Source organism: Pterocles gutturalis, unplaced genomic scaffold (genome assembly GCF_000699245.1).
Source record: "Pterocles gutturalis isolate BGI_N339 unplaced genomic scaffold, ASM69924v1 scaffold5967, whole genome shotgun sequence".
In the NCBI taxonomy this organism is placed as follows: Eukaryota; Metazoa; Chordata; class Aves; order Pterocliformes; family Pteroclidae; genus Pterocles; species Pterocles gutturalis.
The window spans coordinates 1-22596 of record NW_010110052.1 but is presented as its reverse complement, the minus strand read 5'-3'; the positions used below and the strand labels follow the sequence as shown (position 1 = coordinate 22596).

General features: G+C 39.2%; 1 protein-coding gene across 1 annotated transcript in view; it reads left to right on the top strand.

Moving 5' to 3' along the window:
• PIGN (phosphatidylinositol glycan anchor biosynthesis, class N) overlaps nucleotides 1–18708 on the top strand; it is a 79780-nt gene extending 61072 nt beyond the window's left edge. Inside the window, exons 19-27 of the mRNA XM_010073179.1 lie at nucleotides 87–195; nucleotides 4660–4762; nucleotides 6998–7100; nucleotides 9252–9338; nucleotides 12031–12086; nucleotides 12576–12651; nucleotides 13959–14032; nucleotides 16871–16913; nucleotides 18622–18708. Coding sequence (XP_010071481.1) covers nucleotides 87–195; nucleotides 4660–4762; nucleotides 6998–7100; nucleotides 9252–9338; nucleotides 12031–12086; nucleotides 12576–12651; nucleotides 13959–14032; nucleotides 16871–16913; nucleotides 18622–18708 — 738 coding nt within the window. The remainder of the gene's footprint in view (nucleotides 1–86; nucleotides 196–4659; nucleotides 4763–6997; nucleotides 7101–9251; nucleotides 9339–12030; nucleotides 12087–12575; nucleotides 12652–13958; nucleotides 14033–16870; nucleotides 16914–18621) is intronic.
• The last annotated feature ends 3888 nt before the right edge of the window (nucleotides 18709–22596 follow it).

Below are 22596 nucleotides of genomic sequence, written 5' to 3'. Positions count from 1 at the left end.
TCTAAAGCATATTTACATATTTAGTACGGGATGGCAAAGATCCATACATTAATTATGTGTTTCATTGTCTGTTTTCTTCTTTCTAGATGTTGAGTATTGCACTTTCGACATATGTTGTGAGCAGTACCCATGACAGTCTTAAGAACAAACAGGGATTGCCTGTATTGAATCAAATAATTAGCTGGATGACTCTAGGTAAGAACACCTTCCCTCCCAGTCTTGTGTGCTGATAGTTTGTGGGGTTTGGGATTGGGTGGGAAGTGGTGACATTTTTTTATTAACATCTTACTTTTGCACATATTCCTTTATTTGAATCCTAATAGTTCTTACATGTGTTCACTATTCTAAGTGAGGCTTTTTGAGGAATGTGTGTGCTGGTTTTGGCTGGGATAGAGTTAACTTTCTTCATAATAGCTAGTATGAGCCTATGTTTTGGGATTTGTGCAGTTGATAACACACTGATGTTTTAGTTGCTGCCAAGCAACGTTTAATTAGGCCAAGGGCTTTTTCAGCTTCTCACACTGCCCCTGCCCTCCCAGCTTCTTCTCTACAAGAAGCTGGGAGGAGACACAGCCAGGACAGTGGACGCAAACTGGCCAAAGGGATATTCCATACCATAAGATGTCATGCTCAGGATATAAGCTAGGGCAGTTGGCTAGGGGTGTGATCACTGTTTGGAGACTGGCTGGACATCGGCCGGTGGGTGGTGAGTGGTTCCATCACTTGTTTTTCTTGGGTTTTAGGTTTTTTGTTTTCCTTTTCATTACAATTCATTATTATTAGTATTATTATTTTATTTTTACTGTAATAATGAAACTGTTCATATCTGAACCCATGAGTTTTCTTACCTTTTCCGCTGATTCTCTCCCCTATCCCACCATAGGAGGGAGCAAGCAAGCGGACAGATATGTGGTGCTTACTGCAGGCTGGGATTGAAACATAACAAAGTGCTGGAAAGTCTCCTAAAATATTACTCTTTTGTATGTTTGTAATAAAATGCAAACAACTTTGATTTACAAGTAGCTTTATCTTTTGAATATTCTGAATGTCTTGAAGAAACCTTTTAGGGATATAATGGTATCAATTCCCTTTTGGTTTCACTTGGAGCCAAATAAGGGTGATCTGAGATGTTCCATGAGCAATCCAGTAAAGCATAGGGAAGTGAGGGAATTGTTGCTGTTTTTTGATAGTAACTTGAAATTGCAGCCGATGGTGGAGACCCTTGGGGTATGGAAGTGCTTTTCAGAGATGCCTTGCAAAATACTTGTGAACTAATGATGCTAATGTATGTTCTATATCTGTTAGAACATAATTATTAAAGAAAATAACAATTTACAGGTCTGTGTATTTTTCACCACTCTTCTTCAGATGATTAAACAGAGCAAACATAATTATCACTGGGGTTATGGAATACAGTAAAGCAATACCTTTAGTATTTCAGCTATAAAATAATTTCTGTAGAAAATGTTAGGCATTGCTAATTCCTGAGTGATCTGAAATGCGGGATTTGTTTTGGAGCTAAACGAATCCCATCCAAAATTTCATATGAGCTCTTCGCTAAAAGTCAAGACCAGGAATTTAAACATAGCTTAATGGAAGAATTATGAATTATCTTGTTAACAACTGGCTGGATGTCTTATATATTGTGTGCATTCCTGTACTGGTGACATTGTTTTAAATTAAGCAGATCTTGTCAATTTTAGCAATCCTGCTTCTGTTTGAGAAAATGGATTCAGTACAGCTGGTTATGATCAGTGTGTGTGAGCAATGCTCTCTTTGTACTGTAGTTTTGTTTGGAGTGTTTTCCTTTCTGTCATCCTTTCCTAACACTTCATAGCCTGCTAAGCTAAGCGGTGATCTGTGTGGATGAATCCCTTGCAGTTGTAAAGTTGATTAAATCAGTGGTGTCCTGCTTGGCTTGTTGGAGCAGGAGTTAAGGGCAAAGGTTATCTTTCTCTCCTGTGTAAGGATGAGAGGAAAACATGTTTAATCTAAGAGATTATTTGGGCAGCCAGAGAGGTCTAGAGTTATGGGGAAAAAGTATGTTGGAAACTCTCTGCTGTGGGTGATGTTTCTGTGATAAAAATAAAGCTAACAGAGAAGTAAACTGTGTGTACCCAAAAAGTTGACTTGCTACTACAGTAGTACTGAATAGTTAGCAAAGTCTTTTAGACTGGAAGTAATCATTTTAAGTGAATATGATACACAAGGTAGGAGCTTTACACATTTGTTGAAGTTGCTTTACATAATTAAACGCAGAACTAAACAGGTAAGAAGCTAAGGCATCCAACAAATGTCCTCAATATTCCTCTTGGAGAAATGCTTTGTCACTAGCATAACTACAGCTAGCACCTGCCTTGTATCTAGTGTGTACCAGAAATGTACAGGTCTAATGTAGCTTTTCGAAGGCTGGTGACATGACAAGTGGTCAAACTCTTCTCCGTATTTTTGCTTAGTTGTGGAAGAACAGCTTTGTTACTTGTTGAACTCTCATTTTGCACCTCTGTGTGTATTTATATAATCAGAAATGCACATCAGTGTTTATGCGTAACAGTCGTAACCTGGAAATGAGACTTCTGAAGCTTTCAGCAAATTGTTCCCCCTTCTCCAGCTGTTCATTCTGATTAATATGGAGCCTACCTTGTTTAAAGTTTTAATTTAGGCCTAAAACTATTTTGTTTTTTGAAGAAATGCTGTTTTTTGGAGAACCAGGCAAATGAATTAGTGATGGATGGGTTCCTGCAGGCCTGTGTCCAGCTGGCTTTATCTGTTACACCCTATGGGTGGTGCAGTGTACCTTAACCAGAAACATACAGGTAAAACCAGGAGTCATAAAGTTAATCCAGCTGCTTTCCATGTTCTTCAGAATCATCTTCATGTTAGCAGCTATTTCTAAATTAATGTACCTTATGTTTTAAAGCTTTCATAAGTGGAAATCTGTCATAGCAACTTGCCAAATTTTGAGGAATTTGGTGTCACAACTGTGTGCAGGGGAAGCACGCAGAGATTTGTATAGGTCAGCCAGAAGCCTGCAGATCTTTTGGTGGTTGATATCTGATGTGTCACCTTGGAGATGGAAGGGAAAGGCCCATTATCACCTCCCAGCCACTCATCTGTTCTCATCTATGATTGTGCTCAGAGAGCGATACACATCTGATGTATTGAGTGTCATTCACAGAGGCTGTTTGCCATGCTGAATTTCCTTCTGACTGGAGAGGTCCCCCCATTACCCCCTCCCAGCCACTCATCTGTTCTCATCTATGATTGTGCTCAGAGAGTGATACACATCTGATGTGTCATTCACAGAGACTGTTTGCCATGCTGAATTTCCTTCTGACTGGAGAGGTCCTTGGAGTTCCTCCCTCAGCTGGGCCTTCTTTAAGTATAGAAAGCTACAAGTGATGCTGAAAGGCTGGAATACCCTTGAAAGGAAGTTATTTGTTCTGGAATTGTAGCAGTGGCCGAAAGCCTGGAAGTAAAACATGTTGACTCACGGGTTTTAGAAACAGTCTTGTCTTTTTTTTTTGTGGATATGTGTACTATAAATACTACCGTATACCGTGACAATAAGCACAAGCGAGCACTTTCCATATATTATAGTTTTATTTCTGTTCCTTAATAGAGTGATATTAATTATGACTTACTCCTGATGCAGTCTTTGAGTGATTCAGCAATGTGATGGCACTATGCCACAGCGAAGACTCACACTGTTATTTGTCAATGCACTTCTTCATAGACACATTTCTGAAATATGAAAATTTTATTTAATCAGGTTTAAAATGGCCAAATTACAGCAACGCTTTTCCTTCTCCCTTTCCTTGCTTCGAGCACTGGCTGCTTTCCCTCTGCTTTTCTTCTTCCTTATTCACTTTCTTCCAGCAGCCCATTTCCTCTCTTCTCAGTTTTCTTCACCTCCTGCAAACCGCTGGGCCCTGTCCTCAGCTGCAGAAGTTTCCCAGCTAGAGGTGTCTCTTTAGGGGCAGCGTGGACTCTGCTAAGCAGGGCTGGCTGGGCGTCTGAACAATAGACTGTGCTAAGGAGCTGCACACAACTCTTAAGATTCCACACCGGCATTAGAGAAATTACAAGTTGAAGTCAAGAGGCATGAATCACAACAGATAGGTCTCCCGTAGTTCCTTAAATATTCCTGTTTTTAAACCTTTCAAGTAGAGAAGCTAGTAAGTTTATAGTTTCTATATCTTTACTACAAGTATTTTCAGTTGCACCTCAAAGTGTGGCAGGTTTCCCAATCTAATCCAGTGGAGAAGTGGCTCTGTAACTGCAGTCTTGGGACTGCCAGAGGTCCTTGGGGCCATGGTAAGTGGCTCTCAGAGTCATATTAAACAGTCAGGTTTGACTGGTTTTGGGGGTAGTGCTTCTGTATCATCTTAAGGGCTTACTGACATCAGTTCATGAGAAATTATAAAGGCTGTGAGCTAGAAAGCCAGGGAATTAAAATGATAGAGAACTAAAATTACTTTTGATAAATATTAAGCATTCCAAACGTTGGGTTTTCTTTAGCAAAGGTAACTTCTGAAAAGGGCATACATGACTGGTATTGAATTTCGGTACATCAAGCGTCAAGATTTGAGGAATGTTATCTTGTTACTGAGGCCGAAATGTTTTGCATGTAGTGACTGGCGGATCTTTTTATTGCAGTTTCTTCCTCGGTGTTGCCGTTACTGAGCCCCACGTTTCTCTTTCAGCGACTGTTCAGCATACTGCTCGCTCTGATGTCCACCTACCTACTCCTCAGCACAGGGTAGTTCTTTCTTACTCTGCTTGGATTGATCTTACATATGAAAATCAAGGGCTAAATATGAAGCTGCTGAATCTTGTGAGCATTTCTATTAAAGGTGTAACATGCTTCCAGCTGTAGTCTCACCGTTTATCTCCTTATTTAGTCTAAATAAAATTTCAGGGGAATTTCAATATTTCTCCTTGTATTATAAACACATTCCTTTCAGCTGGGCCAGGCAGTGGCTGGAAGGGTATGCATTCAAACAATCTTGCACCAAAATAAGAAAGTCTGCTTTAGTTTATGTCTGTTGTTGTTCTGGCATGGGCTTTTCTGTTTGCAGACAAAAGGAAATAACTTCTCTCCCAGCTGCTCAGCGCTGGTGTCTAGTTATGGCTTAAATGATGTGTGACGGGAAACAGGTAGCCCTAAAGTGAAGGAAAATTTTATTCAAAGAGATTTTAATGGAAGTAATATTTTTCAAAGGGATGCTAGTCCCCATAAAGAGAAGGACTTGTTCCTTTTTGGATAAAAGGCAACTCCTCAGAGCTTGTAAATGAAGAAAACAGTGTGTCAGCCAACCCTTTTTTTCCAGACTCAGTGGCTCTTAAGAGCATAATTAATGGGGAATATAGGAACCATTCTTTCCACCTCCCCTCCCACTTATCCTCTGGATTTAATTACACTGGAAAATTAAGTGGAATAAAATATCTTGCAGGAGACATTTTGCAATAGCTGCCTCCTGTAGATACTCTCATTTTAGATGAAGCTTTTTTTTTTTAATCCCTTGCCTCCTCTTCCTCCCACTTCCCCATTAGGATTTTGATCCTAATCTTACTCCTGTCCACACACACACTCTTATGGTGAACCTTCTTAGCCTGTCCTGGATAAAGCAAGAATGTTGTTCTCTCTGAGGCTGGTAACCTCCCTCTTTGTATTTTGGCCCTGCACCAGACCTCTTAAACGCTGACAGCTCTCTGCTGTCTTCCTACAGTGTTCAAATAGACCAACAAATTCTGGAACTATTCTTTTTAAAAAAAACAAAGAAGCAAAACAAAACCTTAAAACAACCAATCGTAGCAAAACCAAGGCACTCAGTGCTCTGTTATACCGTGTAATGGTAACCCAGTGCATTGCCCAGGTGATTACAGCACCTCTCTAGGCACAGTTCAGTGAAGACATTGAAGACAGTTGAAGAGTCTGGTTGCATACAATGAGTTGTCACTGTCTCAGTTGAAGATGTTTGATTTGTAGGCAAGTGTAGGCCACTGTAAGGATTGTAGGTACTCTTGTTACTGACAGCCCAACTGATGTCATCTTTGTGTTTAACTGCTTGTCATTCTGACAATTAAAGCAGAAATGTCTATCCAAAATTTTTTGTTCCAGTTTGAAACTGCTTTGTAGCTACTAGTGGGGAGACAATACAGAAACAATGTCAAGATTAACTGCAGTAATTTTCTTATTTTCTAACAAATAAGTGTGGGTCCAAGGAGGAAAAAAATAAAAAGGAGAAATGTTATAATCTTGTCAGTATTACTGTCACAATCAGTGTCAGTATTATAATTTTATCCTGAAAGAAAAAAAAAAAAAACTGAGAGGCACCATGAAGTGCAACTGAGATGTAGAGGGCAGGGAGAAACTAATATTGTCCAGTGACAGTCAACACTCCTCAGCTACCCAGGGAGTTTTAGTCTTTCACAAAAGTACGCTCGTAGTTTGCTATGTTTGAGTTCTGTAGGAGCCAGAAGTACTCCTCTGAGACGCAGAGTCTAGCAAGAATAGCTTAGCTGCCTTGGTTAGAGCATGACTTGACACTGCTGTTGTGACGGTTTGGTGCGTAGTAAAGAAAAGGACACTTGACTTCAGTGAAATGTAGTGGTCTTTTTCTGATACAGTTGCCAAATGTGATATTTTTCCTGTTTCTTTTTAATTTTATTCCGGTTTTGTTAAATTTAACCGTCACACAAAGGGCGCTCATCCAATGTTGTGGCAGCCATCAAATGAGAAAATGGGTGAAAAACACGACAAAGCCAAAGCAGCCTCTGTTTATTTTTCTTCTACCAGTTAATTACTGTGTGGCTTTAATATTCAACCAACCAACTGTGGCTGCTCCTCAGAAATGGGGAGAGAGAGGGGAGAATGCCGCTAGGTCTTTGGTATATCATTTGTGTAAAGAAAAAAGGAGAAAAGCATGTCAGTATTTGATGTTGAATAGTTGTTAGTGACTGCACTTAGTATGATTATTATGTTACTCTTCAGGTATGAAGCTCTGTTTCCACTGGTGCTGTCTGGTTTGATGTTTGTGTGGATAGCTATGGAGCAAGAAGCACTGCAGCACTATGGTCTTTCGCTCAAACCAAAGGTAACAGCTCCAGATAGCCACATCACGTTAAGCTTTATCTTTTTTTTTTTTTTTTCTTGAGGGTATAATAAATGTTCTGAGTGGTTTTCACAGAGCAACACTTGGCATTTCTTTAAGTTTGGGAAGCAAGTATCAGCTTTTTTATGACATAGGATTGTGACATTGTAAGAGAGATTTATAACTGATGTTCTTAAACGTCTTCCATATCAGAGGCATTTCTAGGAATGCAGGAAATCATTTTGACTTAGTGGTATGTTCTGTAGGCTATGGAGCTGTTCATTGAGTGTAACGCTAATTCAGCGTAAGGTGCAGTAACTCTCTTTAGAGTAAGTACAATGTCACTCTAGTTTTTTTAGTCTGATGGCAGAGACACAAGTGTCCATGTGAGAGGCTGAAAAGAAATAATTTTATTTCTGGAATGACTCAGAGGAAATACTAGAAATCTTATCTGACTTTGTCCTGCCACTCTTTTTCTTCAAGGATGGTGTTTTATTTCTGATTAGACAGACAAGGAGCCAGAGGCTGAATTGGAACTAGTACAATCTCAGATGTGCCCCGACAGGGAGTTCTATAATAGGTATCAATGCAACTTCTTTCACCCTAAAATTTATTATATTGTATCAGCAATTTTCAAAGCCCGTGCTGCTCACACTGACAGCTTTCAGATCAGGTCAAGGGTTTAACAAAGTGTGACTGTGCCGTTGATGCGGTTAGAAGCGAGGTGCCTGGTGCAGAGCCGTCTGGGCGCTTGGAGCCAGGTGGGTGTGCAGCACAGCTTTCTCCCCCTTCTCCCAGATGTGCTGTCCTTGGTGCAGGGCACAGAGAACCTGGGTGCGGACGCAGGGGAGTGGCCAGAGTCACTTGTAAGAGAAGGGACAGCGCACATCTTTCCTTCCTTTTGCAGCTCATAATAACGGGGGAGAAGTGCCAGGAGGTGAAATCTGAGCCAAAGCAATCACAAAAGCGGACCTGACACGTACTGTGCTTCTGTGGTTCTCCTGAAAGGGAGACAATTTTAAAACCTGAGAGAGAACAGGATTTACCAATTTAAGGCTGAATACCAGAGATTAAAACAGGAATTGATTTTATTTATGCTACATATACTTATGTTATTTTGTGTGAGCATGTTTTGTAGTATCTTAAGTGGTAGAGAAGGAAAGTGAATGTGAAAAGGTACACTTAAGGTGTAGGCCATGATTGCAATGGGAGGTTTCTAGGACATCACAGTCGTCTATGAGATGAACTTTCTCTTCCACTCTAGAACCCACTCAACATTTTGCATCTTGTGACAAGGCATTTCTGATGCTTGCCTCCCTGGTGGTGGTCTGATGTTCTGTTTGCTTTAAAATAATTTTTTTTAAAGCAGTATTAAGCAGTGGTGAACACTTTATTAATCAAATGCAAACAAAAAGAACGTAGGTGAGCTGTAATGAGGTTTTCTGTTGTCACTCCATGTCGATCATCTGACTTTTGTTTTCGTTTCAAGTGAAAGGAACAATAATGCTCCCCCCTACTTCCCATTTAAGTTAGAAAAATAATCTCTAAAATGCCTGTTAATGTATGCCACAAAGTAAATCTTATGTGAGCTTATTTTTAATTAAAATTTTATTAGCATTGAATGTCTATTACTTGAATTTTTTCTTTACCTAGTGAAAAGGAGTTCACTGACCTCTTAAACTACATGAAGACAATTTCTCTTCGGGTCAAGTGATAGCGTGTTATAAACTGAGTGAAGGAGATGGAGAATGTTTTAGTATTCTCACTCACAACATAAGTCAACTGAGGATAATTGCAGTCTTTTATTTCTGTGGGTCTTTTATCCACGTGCTCATGTGAGCAGTGTGTGTAGGAGGAATATTTATGATGAATAAAGATGATGATAAATCTAAGGCATAGAAGTTTATTTTTAGCATAGATAACAGTGGAAGCCCCACTGTTCATTTGATCATCTCACTTGTACAATCTTTCTGGCAGATTCATTAAAGTATAATGAAAATATGGGCAAGGTTTGCAGTCCTCATCATAATACTACTCTAATAACAGCTGATAAGGAAGTAGGTTTATTTGTCATTAATTTCAGTAAAAGTATGATGGTTCTGTCAAAGTACATCAGTTGAAATTCAGTGTTAATATCTCCTGCTGTCTTTCCAGCTTGCTGTTTTCAACTTCACATATGCTACTGATATAACTCATTTTCGACAGCTTCATCTTGATGACATCCGCAGGTCTTTCTTCTTTGTATCCTTTTGCCTGTTGCTGTGTTCCAAGGAAAAGATGGGGTTGTTTCAAAAGGCCCTGCAATCAAAATTTGTATTTTGTAGCCTGTTAGCCACTGGAAGCAGCAGCTGGTGAAGGTGATTTGACTCACATTGCCTGAAAGACAATGGTCTTGTACATTATACTTTTTGATAAAGTAGTAAAAAATTCAGTACAAACTGCACTGTTTTGGAATGTGTCTCCTTGGCCACTTTGAAAAGTTTGGTGTCTTATGATCATTACAGCTGAAGTAAACTTTCTTCTAAGGAGTCCTGTTTTCAGTTTGGTTTTGTTTTATTACGTTTTGCCTGCAGAGAACTCATTCAGCCTTCACAAATCAGTTGGAAAAGGTGATGTTAAAGTTATTCTGATTTTCTCATTTTTAGAGTATGGCATTGTATTAAGAAGAAAATGCTAGGGGGCAGGCATTGGCCACGGCCAGGCGGATGAGAAGGAAAGTTCCTCCAGACTCTTAGTAATATGTGTTCTCAGAATCTGGCCTAGAGTTATTTATATCCCACGTGGTTTCTGCTGTTAGGAATGGTGTGGGCTTGGGAGGGAAGAGCTGTTTGTTCACTGCATACTGTAACTGAAACTACAGCTGATATGTGTATATATATATTTAATACTGTACGAACTTGATAACATTATTTTTCTCTTCCATTGTGGTACTGCAGTTAATTGAGAGGTATTTGGCAGCAAGGGTGATGGGTGTGCAAGTGGGAGGGAAATTACGAACCCATCTAGAACATACGGGTTTCTAGTATAGGTGGGTTGTCATAGCTAGAACTGGGGGGGGAGTTGTCTCAATACTAGTTCCTGCAAAAACAGGCTTTATAGTCCACAGAACAACCAAATCTGAGAGGGTGGATCACAGTCGCAGAATCTGTGCTGTTGGAATTTGGGACAATGCTGCTGGACATCAGGAACCTGCAGCAGAGGAAGTGTGACAGGTACCTCATTGAGAAGGCAGTTCAGTGCTAAGGAAGGAGGCAAAACAATTTGCTAGGTGTTGAATGTTTGTGTTTGCTTTAGAGTATATCTGAAAAGCAGCTGAGACATCTTGCAGTAAGTGTATTGATTTCATTTGCTATTTTGCTATTTTAACAAAGAATAAGCTAACTTTTAGTAAAGCTACTGCTGCCTGTCAGATGCTAAAAATTAGTCAAAACAAAAATTAAGCAATCCAATTGTATTTTTTAAAGCTCCAGCATAGTACTACTTCAGTCTAACACTTGCATGTGTTAGATACTTCAATCGTATCTTAATCTAAAACACTTGAATGTATTTTGTTCAGGTCCTGAAAAAATACACAATTTTCAGGTCTCCTTTGCAGAGACCAGGTATGATAACACACCTGCTCAAAAGATGTTGTGACTCTTTTAATTTAGATGCTGTTTAATGTTTAGAAATGGTGGTATTAGAAGAGAAACCTTTTCTACTAGAGCAGTCACATTGCAGCTATGACCCTGTGAGCTGTATACCTTAAGATTATCTCAAGGTTCCTATACAGGGCCCAAAAGTCAGCATGTGCTGAGGGACCTTGTAGCCTGATCTTCCAGAAGAAGATTCAGATTGCTTATGCTTAGCATTTTGATTAGACCCATGTACTACTGGTATTTTTTTCTTTTATTGGAGAACTGTTGTTGTTATAAATCTTAACGGGCAGAACTGTGCTATGTTGTTAGACTGCTGTGTTACTAAACTTGAAATGATGTGATGCTCTTGGGAAGCATAATTTCTTTAGTTATGCTGACCTAATCCTTATAAAATGTTGCATGCAGAATTCCAGTGATTCTGCTGAACAGTTGGTAGCAAATTGTTTATGCAGAGACTTACATGATCCCGTGCAGAAGCTATAACAGGAGTGGAGGGACCAGAGGGGGCTCTGGCAACAGCAGCCATCGTCACTGACTAACTCTCTGCCTGATGCAAAAAAGCAGTTAAAAACCATTCTTCCACTGAAGAGAAGTGAGCTATAATGGGCCCCAGTAAGCTCAGGAGGTAGAAAAATATCTTTCATGGGCTCATATAGCAGTAAGTGTTGTACCTAGAGGAAAAGGGTAGGGTTTATAAAAAAAACTTCCAGCTATACAGATACTGCCACAGCCGTCCTCCTTCAAGTAAGGAAAAAGCTCGTGAGTCCCATGTTGTAATGGGTAGACTCAGCATAACCTTTGGACAGCAAACCTATGGGAGGGATAGCATAGGAACCTTTAGTCTTGTTTCATAGCCAGCTACCTCTTCCATGATCAATTCCTCAATAAAGCCATCTCTTTTGGTGTGCAGTACACGTAGATATGCCATTACTTTCTGCAAAATCATGTGTGTGTGAATGCACAGCTGGGACTGCGGTCCAGGGATGTTCCTGTCTTGCTAGGTAGGGGCCCAGAAAAAACAAGCTGCAGCTTTCTGGCAGGGGACTCAAGACAGGCTCTAAAATCTTACCCAGGCAGTCCTTGTCTTTTAAAATTGACATAGTGATGTGTGAAATCTTGGGTAGAGCTCGACAGTACTTTGGATTTCTTAATGCAGTGTAAAGCTGTAATAGTGGGTCAGCTTTGTGTAGTTTTATGATAGGATTTTGAAAGTAATTTGGAATGAATGGGGGGGAAATGCTCATTTCGTTTTACTGCAGCCATTTCTGTGGTGTATTTTCCTTAAATACATCTAGGTTTTCTTCATAGTGACAGCCTTTTTTGGCACTGGAAACATAGCTTCCGTTAACAGGTAAATTCAATTCATTGATTTGAGACATGAGGTATAAAAAACTCTTCCTGCAGTTGGCATACTTAAATACAAATTTTGTTAGCAAAATCAGGGCAGCAGTATTAAAGCAATAGTCAGTGGAATAATGATAACAATTTATTTCGTTTCTGCTCTCTGTAACACATTTCCTAAGAGACTGAGCTTGTTAGTTATGAGGTTGTCTCAGTTTTCATTGAAAGTTATTGGCAGTGTGAGCAGAGAGAGCTCTGCTGCTCACCAACAGCATGGCACCTCGAAAGACACGAGCAGAGGAAAATCGTAGAGAAAGAAAAGTGAAGTAGGCTGTCCGTGTTCATTTCATATTTAAGCAAGAGAAGAGAAAGTTGGAAGCCTTGTTTAAAAATATATAGATGCACAGTGTGTTACAGGAGTAACTAAATGCTCTGTTTTTTTAATGGAAAATGCCATTTCAAGGATATGTTTTGTAATGTCTTTTTCATGTTTCTCTAGTTTTGATCCTGCTTCTGTCTACTGTTTCTTGACTGTGTTTAGTCCCTTCATGATGGGAGGCTTGCTTGTGCTAAAGGTTAGTAATCTTACCTTAGTGAAATTTTCTCAAAGAACTGTTTAATAAATAACGTGTCATGTACACAGTTGTTATTTTGCAGTTTACAAAAACATATCTACGTGTTTGAGCTTCATTAGCCTTCTTAACCATGTGTGAAGGTTTTAGCCTTGGTAGCGTTTCCAGAGATGGATCCTTCTGTTTCCCAGAAGACTCAAGATAAAGTGCATGGAAGTATAATTTAACTGCATTAGATCGGTTTATTGTATTAAAGTTGATATTTTAAATGTCGAAAAGACTTACATTATTTAAAAAATTATATCCTTACCCTATAGTATAATATCTACAGAAACACTGAGGATATGTACATTTTATTAGCTCTATCAACATTACATTAAGTACAGGCTTTGAATGCTCTGCTGATTAGGTTGTCATTTTGCAATGAATATTGGTTTTTATATTTTTTAATAGTCTATCAAAGATTGGATTGCACTTCTTGTTTGCAGGCAAGGTGTGGGAGCAATTTTCTAATATTTGAGCAAAGGATCTGCCAGAGGGGTAAAGAGGCAAACAGGAGGGGGGACATGTGTGACTTATTGCTGAAATAAGCGGTGTTTCCTGCCCTCTGCCTTTCTGCTGCTCTGTCCCAGAGAAAGCAGACTTAACATGCAGTATACCTGCAACTTATACTGCAGGACATAAGTCAATAATGCAAACTTTCTGGATGCAAGGGAACAGGTTTTAGCAATGCATTTACACTACTAACTTAAGGGTTCCAAGTCAACTTTGAGAAGAACAAAAGGCAACATCAAGTTTCTAACTTGTTTTTTTCCTAATTTACCTAACCATTTACATTTGCTTGACTTGGCTTTGGAGGGGCAGTCTGATCCTTGCCTTACTGAAACATTCTATATTCATATTTTTTTTTGTGGTTGAGATGAGATTATCCTGTTATGCTTGGAGCTCTGCAGCCTGTCACGTGAGATACTAGATCTGAATAGTTCTGTCTTCTAGCCATGTTGAAGTATTTATCACTAGTGCTAAAATGGATAAATGAAGTGAGGATCGTTAATGTGTTTTAATTATAGTTTTCCCTATTGCCTCATGGTTTATTTCACTGCAGTTTAGCTGTGACCATGGAAGGGTTTTCTATTCATTTACTAAATGTGCTTCCTGCAAAATGAGTTTCTACTCTTTCTTGCCAATGTTTTATTTTTGTAACATACACATTCTGTGATAATTTCAAAAGCAGGCAAATATTTCCACAATTTGCCAGGTTGTTTTGTAAATATGGCTATAAACCAAAATGTAGCTTGTGTTTTAACCAGGTGGTGATCCCGTTTGTTCTGGTATCATGTGCTTTTGAAGCTGTTCAAGTCACAACACAGCTGTCTTCTAAGAGGTACAGTAAGTGCTATATTTCTGCATTAGGAAGGCTCTCAAATCTCTTTTGAAAGAATTCAGAATGTCAAATCTCAGTCTAAATTAAAAAAAAAAACACAGTACATCACATTGTTACTTTTATTTGTTAGTATGGTTTGGGTTTTTGTTCAGTGATTTTGCAAGCTCAGGAGTTCTTTTGTTACTGATAAATTAGTATAAATGGAAGTAGTGGCCCTGTCTGAAACAATCAGGTATTTAATATTCTTTGTTGACAATACACAGAAGGAGCACTTTTCCCCCATAATGTAGAAAAATGAGCAGAATTTAGAGTCTGATTTTTGTTTTATGTTCCATCTCTGCCTATAGTGCAATATTTTAAAAATAACCTGTTTATAATGTAACCAATTTACAGTTTTGTAGCAGTGATCAGAAATAGCATTTAAAGAAAAAGAGGTGGCTGTATGTCCTTCCATTACAGTCCAGTACTTCCCAGGTGCGTTCAGTATTACATATTTTTTGCAGTAGGACTAGATGGCTTCCAGTCCTTTCTCCATCTCCAAACACTTTTCAGAGAGAATGTGGGACAGGTACGCAGCCTCGCAGAGTGCTGTGTCCAGACTTGAGCTACCCTCGCTCTTTTCACTGTCTCAAGATTATTTTTTTTTCCACTGTTAGTCCTCCCTACCCCTTTGAGTGCACATGACCTCATCCTCCGCTCATCATGTGGGATTACAAATGGTGTTGAGACAGAGGAGGTCTCTGTCAGCAATGTGGTTTTGAGTTTGTCACCGTGGGGTGTTGTATGGGGTTGACTGAAAGTCTTGCTGGACAGTGGCAGGAGAACCGCAGGGACTCTGTCCTGCACATTGCTCAGCTGAGCAGGAGGAAGCTGCCCTTGCTCAGTGTGATGCTCTCTGCCTTTCTCGTTATTTTCATCCTGCCTGTTGTCTCCTCATACGATGCCACTCAGTACTAATGAGGGACATAGCAGCCTGCAATCTGACTTCTTGTTGGAGAGAAAGCACAAGGCTCACCATCCCTTTTACCTTCTCTGCCTTACCTGTGTGTGCAGCGTGCTTCGGCTCTCCCTGGACCCCAAAGGAAAGATATTTTTCCTCCTCACTAAGGCTTATTATGGAAGCAGGGCTGTGTTGAGGCATTGGAGTTGCTCAGAAGACTAGCTACAGTGATTTACTTTTCTAGGGCTCAGGCATCATAAAGGTCAGCATTTCCTGACTCATGAATGCTTGCCTTGGCAGCACCAGTGATATCAAAAGCTTTATGGAATGTGCATCTGAGTGTGTGAGGGGAAACGATATCAACAACTTAAACCGGGGAACATGAGTATGTGCCGCTTCAAGGCTGTGGTTGTAACTCCGGCTGGTATTTGTACCAGCTTCATTTAGCTGTGCTCAGGTAACAATAGCAGTGATACTGCCACAGCGTCAGCCTGGGAACAAAGCAGAAACCACAAGATGTGCTCAGGGTCCCTGGAGAGATGGTGCTCTCATTGTTAGCGCATCCTGAAGTCTGCTGCACTAGTTATTGCTCCTACTGCCCCTGCTAGATAAATTAAGCTGTCACAAGGGACAATCTTGTCTTTGTACTGTATAAACATGCCCTGAAATTAGTGTTGTCCTGTTGTGAAAGGCTTCCTGCAGTTCGGAAGGGGGAAAAGTAGATTTTTGTGATTTAGACAAATTGCTCCTAAGCTGCCCATTTATAGATTAAAGATTTTTTTGTTGTTGTTGCTGTTCATGGGGATTGTTTTGTCAGAATATGTTCTTGGAGCTTGCTTGTGCCTCCCAGGCACTACAAGATGGCAACATCCTATCTAATCTGTAGGTAGGCGGAGAGAAGCCTTTCAGTGTCTGAGTTACGGTCAGTTTGTTGCATCCTTATTTACTAATGAAGCATAGCTGGCACAGGCAGTGTCAGAAACTTCCTCATCAGGAGGCATAGGTATGGGTGTCCCCCTCCAGCACCTGCTCATGCAATGCTGCAGTATTTCCCAAAAAAGCTTCATGAATTTATAATGGTGGTACTGATAAATTAACTGTATTCTAGTTAAAGACTTCTCTGTTAATGGGCTGGCTGTTTGCAACATTGCTTCAGTGTCATTAACTTAGAAACTAGTTTTAACCGGTTATAGCAATTGCTTTCATGTAATTTAAGATGTACATAGTTTAATGAAAAGATCAGGTTCATGAGGGAAAAAGTAGCTCTTCATTCTCCCTTCTGGTGCCTTTACTGGCCACAGCGTATGTTCCAGAAGTAACGTGCTGCCTGACAGAGAGGCTGGTGGCTTTGGGAGCACGCCACCAAAATGCTGGGCGTTCCCAGAGCAGTTTATGGGCGCTCAGAGATCTGGAAGCAGGGCGAGTTACCTCTTTAGCAGCCTCCTGCCCACCAGGGTGGTTGCCAGGATAGGACTGATCGGCTCAGGGCTTTGCTCACTGTAGAGTCAATCTCGAACATCTAAATCAGCTTTATTTGGCCAATCAACCCATGAGATCCCTGCATCAGGAATGGGCAGGTGCCCTTTGCAAGATGCTCTTGTTCTCCGATAAATTACTCCTGTTAGGTTTCTCTGTTGCACAATTGAAACTCTGTTAATGTGAAATGTCTTTTTCAAGCAGGGTGGGATTACAAATGCCAGGTGTTCTCACCATATATTTTAACTATTCACTAATAAAGTGAAATTTATCTGAATGATTGAAAGACAAGCGCAAGAAATCATATTGTATTTTAAATTCTTTATGGGGGTTTTAATAAACTTTATAACATTTGTGGCTATAAATAAATCTTGATGGTCTGGTGTTCTATGTTTTGGTTTTGTTTTTTTTTTTCTTTGCAGCCTTTTCCTCATTGTTCTTGTGATTTCAGACATTATGGCTTTGGTAAGTTGTTGCACATTTTCTTCAAATAAGATCAAGAAGCAGAGAGGGCTCTTCTAACTCTGTTAAGAGAGATCTGAATTTGTTTCAGACTTCAAAGTTTTTGTAACTAGGGCAATGAATTGGATTGAAATCCTGGCATAATTTAGAGATAAAACTCCTCCAATCACTGCTCATTGAATTTCATGTAATTAATGCTTCTGAAGAAGCAATATTCTCATAATAATAAGAGACAAAAATTAAGTAGTAGGTTATCACTCTGAGTTTTTCATGTGCTTTCCAAGCAAATTCTTAGGAAGAATTTAAATAAGAATATTGGTTTTAGCTATGTGCAGGGTTTAGTTAATTTTTCAGAAATTTTGAATCTTTTACTCACCCCACCTTCCTTGAAAGAGAGGAAAAGGAGAAATGTGTTACCCACCAGCTCTGTTAGAGTTGTCAGAATCCAGGAGATCAGCAACATCTGGAAAGACACGTTGTGCCCTTTGTAATAAGCTGTTAGAAAATGGTGTCCAGAAAGCTTGTGTCTGCAAACCAAGCTAGCTAAAACAGCCCAAAGCTGAACACTATCCCAACATAATTTGTACAGTTTAAAAGTAAATTTTCGTTGCCCCCTCAAACTGTCTTCAGCCCAGCAACCAGTACCCCTGGAAATCACAAGATAAACAGAAACCTTTCCAAAGCAGCAGGGAGAGCTGGTGTTCTCACTTTGTACGTGCTGTTTTAGTTTCATCCCTTTGGAGTAAGCATTCCTGGTGCAATTTGCTTGTACAGTGTGACCTGTGTATCTCACCTGATAGGAAAAACTGAGTAAAAAAAAAATTATGACTAATTTGTCTGTAGAGTGAGAAATGGAGAAGGTATAGTTTTGTGTAGTGTCAAATTAATCTCTGTGACTAATCTGATTTTCAATAACTTCTGCAGGAAAATGATTAAAATACCAGTAAACCACACTCATAGCATTTCACTAACAAAATCAATCTAACTAGACCAAAAGAAAAGTGCAGGCATGTACTGGTGTGTAGCAAGCCCCAGTATGTCCAGGTCTTACATCTCTCATACTCTCTTATTTTGGTTTAACTATTTTAAAACAATTAGCAAATATGTGTTTGGTGTACAAAACTATTACCAAAGAGGTGTGATATGCAGAAGCTGTGTGTATATAAAGAAATGAGAAAGTTGTCAGGAATAAAAAAAGAGAGTGAACTGGTTTGTGCTCTTGAACCAGTGTGTCCACCAGCTAGAATTTGGGGGATTCGCTAACAGGCAAGTGCTCTCTTCTCCCAACATTATCCCAGTTATTCTTCCAACATTATTCCCCATTTTACAGGTGGGGAACTGCCAGAGTTGCCCAAACAAATTTGTGGCAGAATTCCATGAAAACAATATGCATCTTTCTCGTTGTCACTAGGCATTATTTGGGGTACCATTATTTCAAGCAATAAGATGGCTTGGCTTTCTTGCACACTCAGCTTGACGGAACGTACTCCATCTTTAGCTGTTTGTGTTTGATACCATGTTAAATCTATTTCTGGTTCTGGCTCCTAGGCTATTATTTACTTTGGTTGAAATGAGCCTTCCTGGGAAGGTCTTGCCCTTGTTGTACTTGAACAATTAGAAACTCGGAGTGAACAGCCTGAAAACATGGGGTTTAATTTTGTTTCAAATTGTGCAATTTTGATGTACTAATCAAAGTTTTTTTATTTCCTAGCATTTTTTCTTTTTGGTTAAAGATTATGGAAGCTGGCTGGATATTGGAACAAGGTACAGTATTTTTTTGCTTCCATTGCGTTTTTAAAAGGCTCATAGGTTAATATTGTTGTTTATCTACTCAGAACTCTTGTAATTTTTTCCAATTACTCTCCTTAATCAAATGCTTCAGTGATGTTCCTTGTACTTAAAATGCACGTGCACGCATATATGTACATGTGTATATATCCCAAGCTAAAACTTGTGTCTTAAAATCTGTTCCAGAGCAACATGGAGCAAGTAATGAATCTAGCATGGCAAGAAATACAGTTAATAGGATTTGTTTGATTTCTAAAGAACAGTAATTACACCAAAAAAAATACTGTTTTGCATTTCAATTATTTGTATTCACTGTTAAAATAACAATTTATCAAAATTGTTAGTTGTCTTGAATCTAGTTAAGCCTCCATATGCAATCCCCTGTGAATTAATGAACCTTGTGGAAGTATGTTGGTGGCTACCAAGACCCATGCATTCATCCTACCCCTAGTTGGGTAAGAGTAAATGTGTAGCATTTAAACACAGAAATCACAGCTAAAATTAGATAATTTGTTTTGCCTTGAGTCATACTAGCCTCCACAGCATACAGCATGGGTTAGGGTTTGGTTTTGTTTGGTGGGGTTTTTTTTTGCAGTCTTACTTGTGAATAGTCAAAAAACAAACACAAGGAATACACATTTCAGGTTTACTTTCCCCGAGTTGTGGAAATAGATAATATGCCATAATAAGCTTACTAGGGAATGTGTTGTTAATAATCCAGCCAATCTGGTCACTTGACACTGTTATTTAAACAGAAGTTGAATAGTGACCCATTGTTAATATTTTGTTTAGTCCACATTTACTCTACTTTGGTGAGCCCCAACATTCCCTCCAGTGTACGCATGCACATACACACATGCACACGTGTTTTCTGCCTGTTTTCTGTGGAGGTTCAAATTCCTGCTTGTAGCTTCCTTTTGGAGGTTCCTAATGGGAGGAGATGCAGTTAGATCAAATAGTAGAAATTATGTTTTAACATCAGACTTCCTTGCTGTGGTCACTTTGTGGTAAATCAGATGGCCTCGTCCTTTGGTTTGAATTCCTGTGCAGATTAATAAGGATATTAAAGACCTCAGAAAAGCTCTGTTCTGCTGGTCAAGAAGCTTTCTAATTTGGAGTTAGCAAGCAAAAATAGAAATTGTTACAAATACCCGAAAATGTCCTCTCTGATATATAGTCTTCATAGCATAGAGACTTACAACTGTGATAAGATTGTTGGATCCATTTCAGCTGGAAGTTTGCCTTCTCCTGGAGCATTTAGGGAGCTCGTTATGCAGATTGGTAGTTCTGCCTCTCCATGTGTGTGTTTTGAGCACTGAAGAAAGCACTGAAAAAGTCCTTTCAAGAGAGTGATTTGTGATTAATTTTTAACGTGGTAATGCATAATGCTCAGGCAGCCTTAAATTTGTCATTACTTCACTTGTGAGTGCTTGACTTTGCCACCTACATTATTTTTTTTTTAGTTTCTTTATGTTTTATATATATATGTGTGTATATGCTCATAAGATAAAAATGACTATGTTGCATAAGAAAAGAGGTGAAGTCCAAGGTGCAGAACTGAAGTAGTCCTTCTTTTACCTAGCATGAGCAATATTTGGGCACCTGAACCTTGTCCTCTGAGCAGATTTCTAGCATGTGATCCTCAAGCTTGGCAAAATCAGCAGGCAACAGCAGAAGATTTTTTGTTTGTTTGTTTATTCCTGAAAAGGAAGATGAGCTTTGCAGGGTTTTGGGAATTGCCCAAATTGCCAGTGGGAGAGAGATACTAACATGGCTCTTTCCTGTCCTCCTGTTACAACTGTGGTCACAGCTCTGTGGCACTCCTATTGCAGCGTTGTCTGTTGTTGCTTTGTCAGCAAGGTCTGAAAATATCCCATCTCAGTTGACATTTTAGGTGTTGCCAAACTTTTCCCGAGAAGGCCAAGTCCTTTAAGGAAATTATGGTTCTTTTTTTCCCAACTGTCTCTCAACAAAATCAGCCTAGGATTTCACGGAAGAAAGAATAGGAGCAGCCTTAGGGACAGCTGCTCTCAACTTTTCTTCCCCCTTTTTTTTTTTGTGGCACTGATAAGTGTATGTGTGTGTGTGCACACATGCACAATTATCAGGGTTCATTTTATGTTACTAGTTGCCACATCATTGAAGGTGGAAAAGCAGCAATTAATTGCTCAGTGAAGATTCATTCCTCTAAAGTCTATCAGAGTCCAGTGGTGTATGTGTTTTATTTTCAAAGCTTCTGATGTATGTTTCCATATGCATTCTTTTTTGTGGTGATAGCTTTCTATGGATTTTCTAATTATAATGCTTCAAAATTTTTGCATGTCCTCTCTCTTACTAAGAATGTGCAAGTTCAGTAGGAAAGCCTGGTTAGGCAGTATTTGGGTTTTCCAATACCAGTGCTCAGTATTTGCATGTGTAAGAGCTTGTTTTAAATGTCTTGCAATAAAAAGAAGACCCTCACTGCTCTTTTTTATGTTGATGTTTTGTTTCCTAGTGGATCTGTCTCGGTGTTTGCAAGTAGAGTTTGTTTACTGAACTGACATATTTCCATTTTTTAATTTCACCCCTAACTCCTGACTTTTACATGTCCTTCTACCATGCCTTAACCACATTACATGTCATTTTACCATGCCTCGCACCTGCCTTGTCAATGTGATGTCTTTATTCTCCCAGTTGAATTCACCATGCCACTTAAGTATTGCCTTTGAATGTGAAGTTTTCTACTTTTCCCACTCTTCCAGATCATTAATGAAATGCTGAGCATCAACAGATCCAACATGTACTCCTGTATTACCACATTCAGCAAATTATCAACACACCATTGATTCCCTCCTCTCAGTAGATTATCAATGTCCATAAATATTTATGGCTTCTTAGAAAGTTTTAAAGCCCCTTTGCTTAATGGTCATGCCAAAATCAATATGAACTTTTTTTCAGAGTGCTTTTCATTGTTTTGATATAATAACAGGATAATAATCTTGCAGTGAATGCAGAACTCATGGCAGTGGCTTACGCAGGCTTCTGAGGTCTGCTAACCTTATCCTCTACCTATATATCTTGAAGTCACCCTAAATTGCATCATATGCCCTAGAAGAATACAAAAGCACATTTCATAAAAATAAAAATAATAATGCAGTTTTCCTACTATTTTTGATGTATCAGTCTGTAGTATGTGATCATGAGAAGTGTGCTCTGACAGATTCTTCTATTTTTGAAAAACAGACGAATGGAATAGCTAGCCTTTGGGCTTCTTTGCAACTAAAATAATTTCTCTATGGCTTAAAAGGTATGTTTTTCTGTCTCTATCTATTGATCTCTATAGAGAGAGAGAACCTTTAAAGCCTACTCCATCTATACACTATATGCAATTTATAAATAGCCGTATATTCAGATAATCAAGATAAACACTAAGGTTCTTTTTATGACAGTATTATATAGTTTTATACAGACACATACTGTGCTAGTCCCTCCCTCTTTTACTAACAGTTGCTGGAAGATAAAGATACAATCTTAACTGCTCTTCTGCAGTTTTAAAGTTCGGGGACATAGATAAAGCACAGGAGACTGTTTTTAGTTTTAGGATAACAGGATCGTTTTCAGCTTTGGGATGCTGGGGCTTCTAGGTCTGACTATATAAAACAAAGCTCATGTAACTAGGAGGAAAACAGTGTTTACCAACAATTTTTAAAACAGGAGCTAGGAGTGATGTGCTTTGTGATGTATTTTGTGTAAAACAGGGGAGAGAGAAAGTGCGATCTTGGCTGGAAATGGACTAGACTTAAAATTTAGAATCTGAGTCTGGGGTCTCAGTGTGTGCTTGGGGACAATCCCACAGTTCAAAGTAGTGTGACGGGTGGAAATAATGAAGCAGTGATTTTGCTTCAGAGACCAGCTTCAA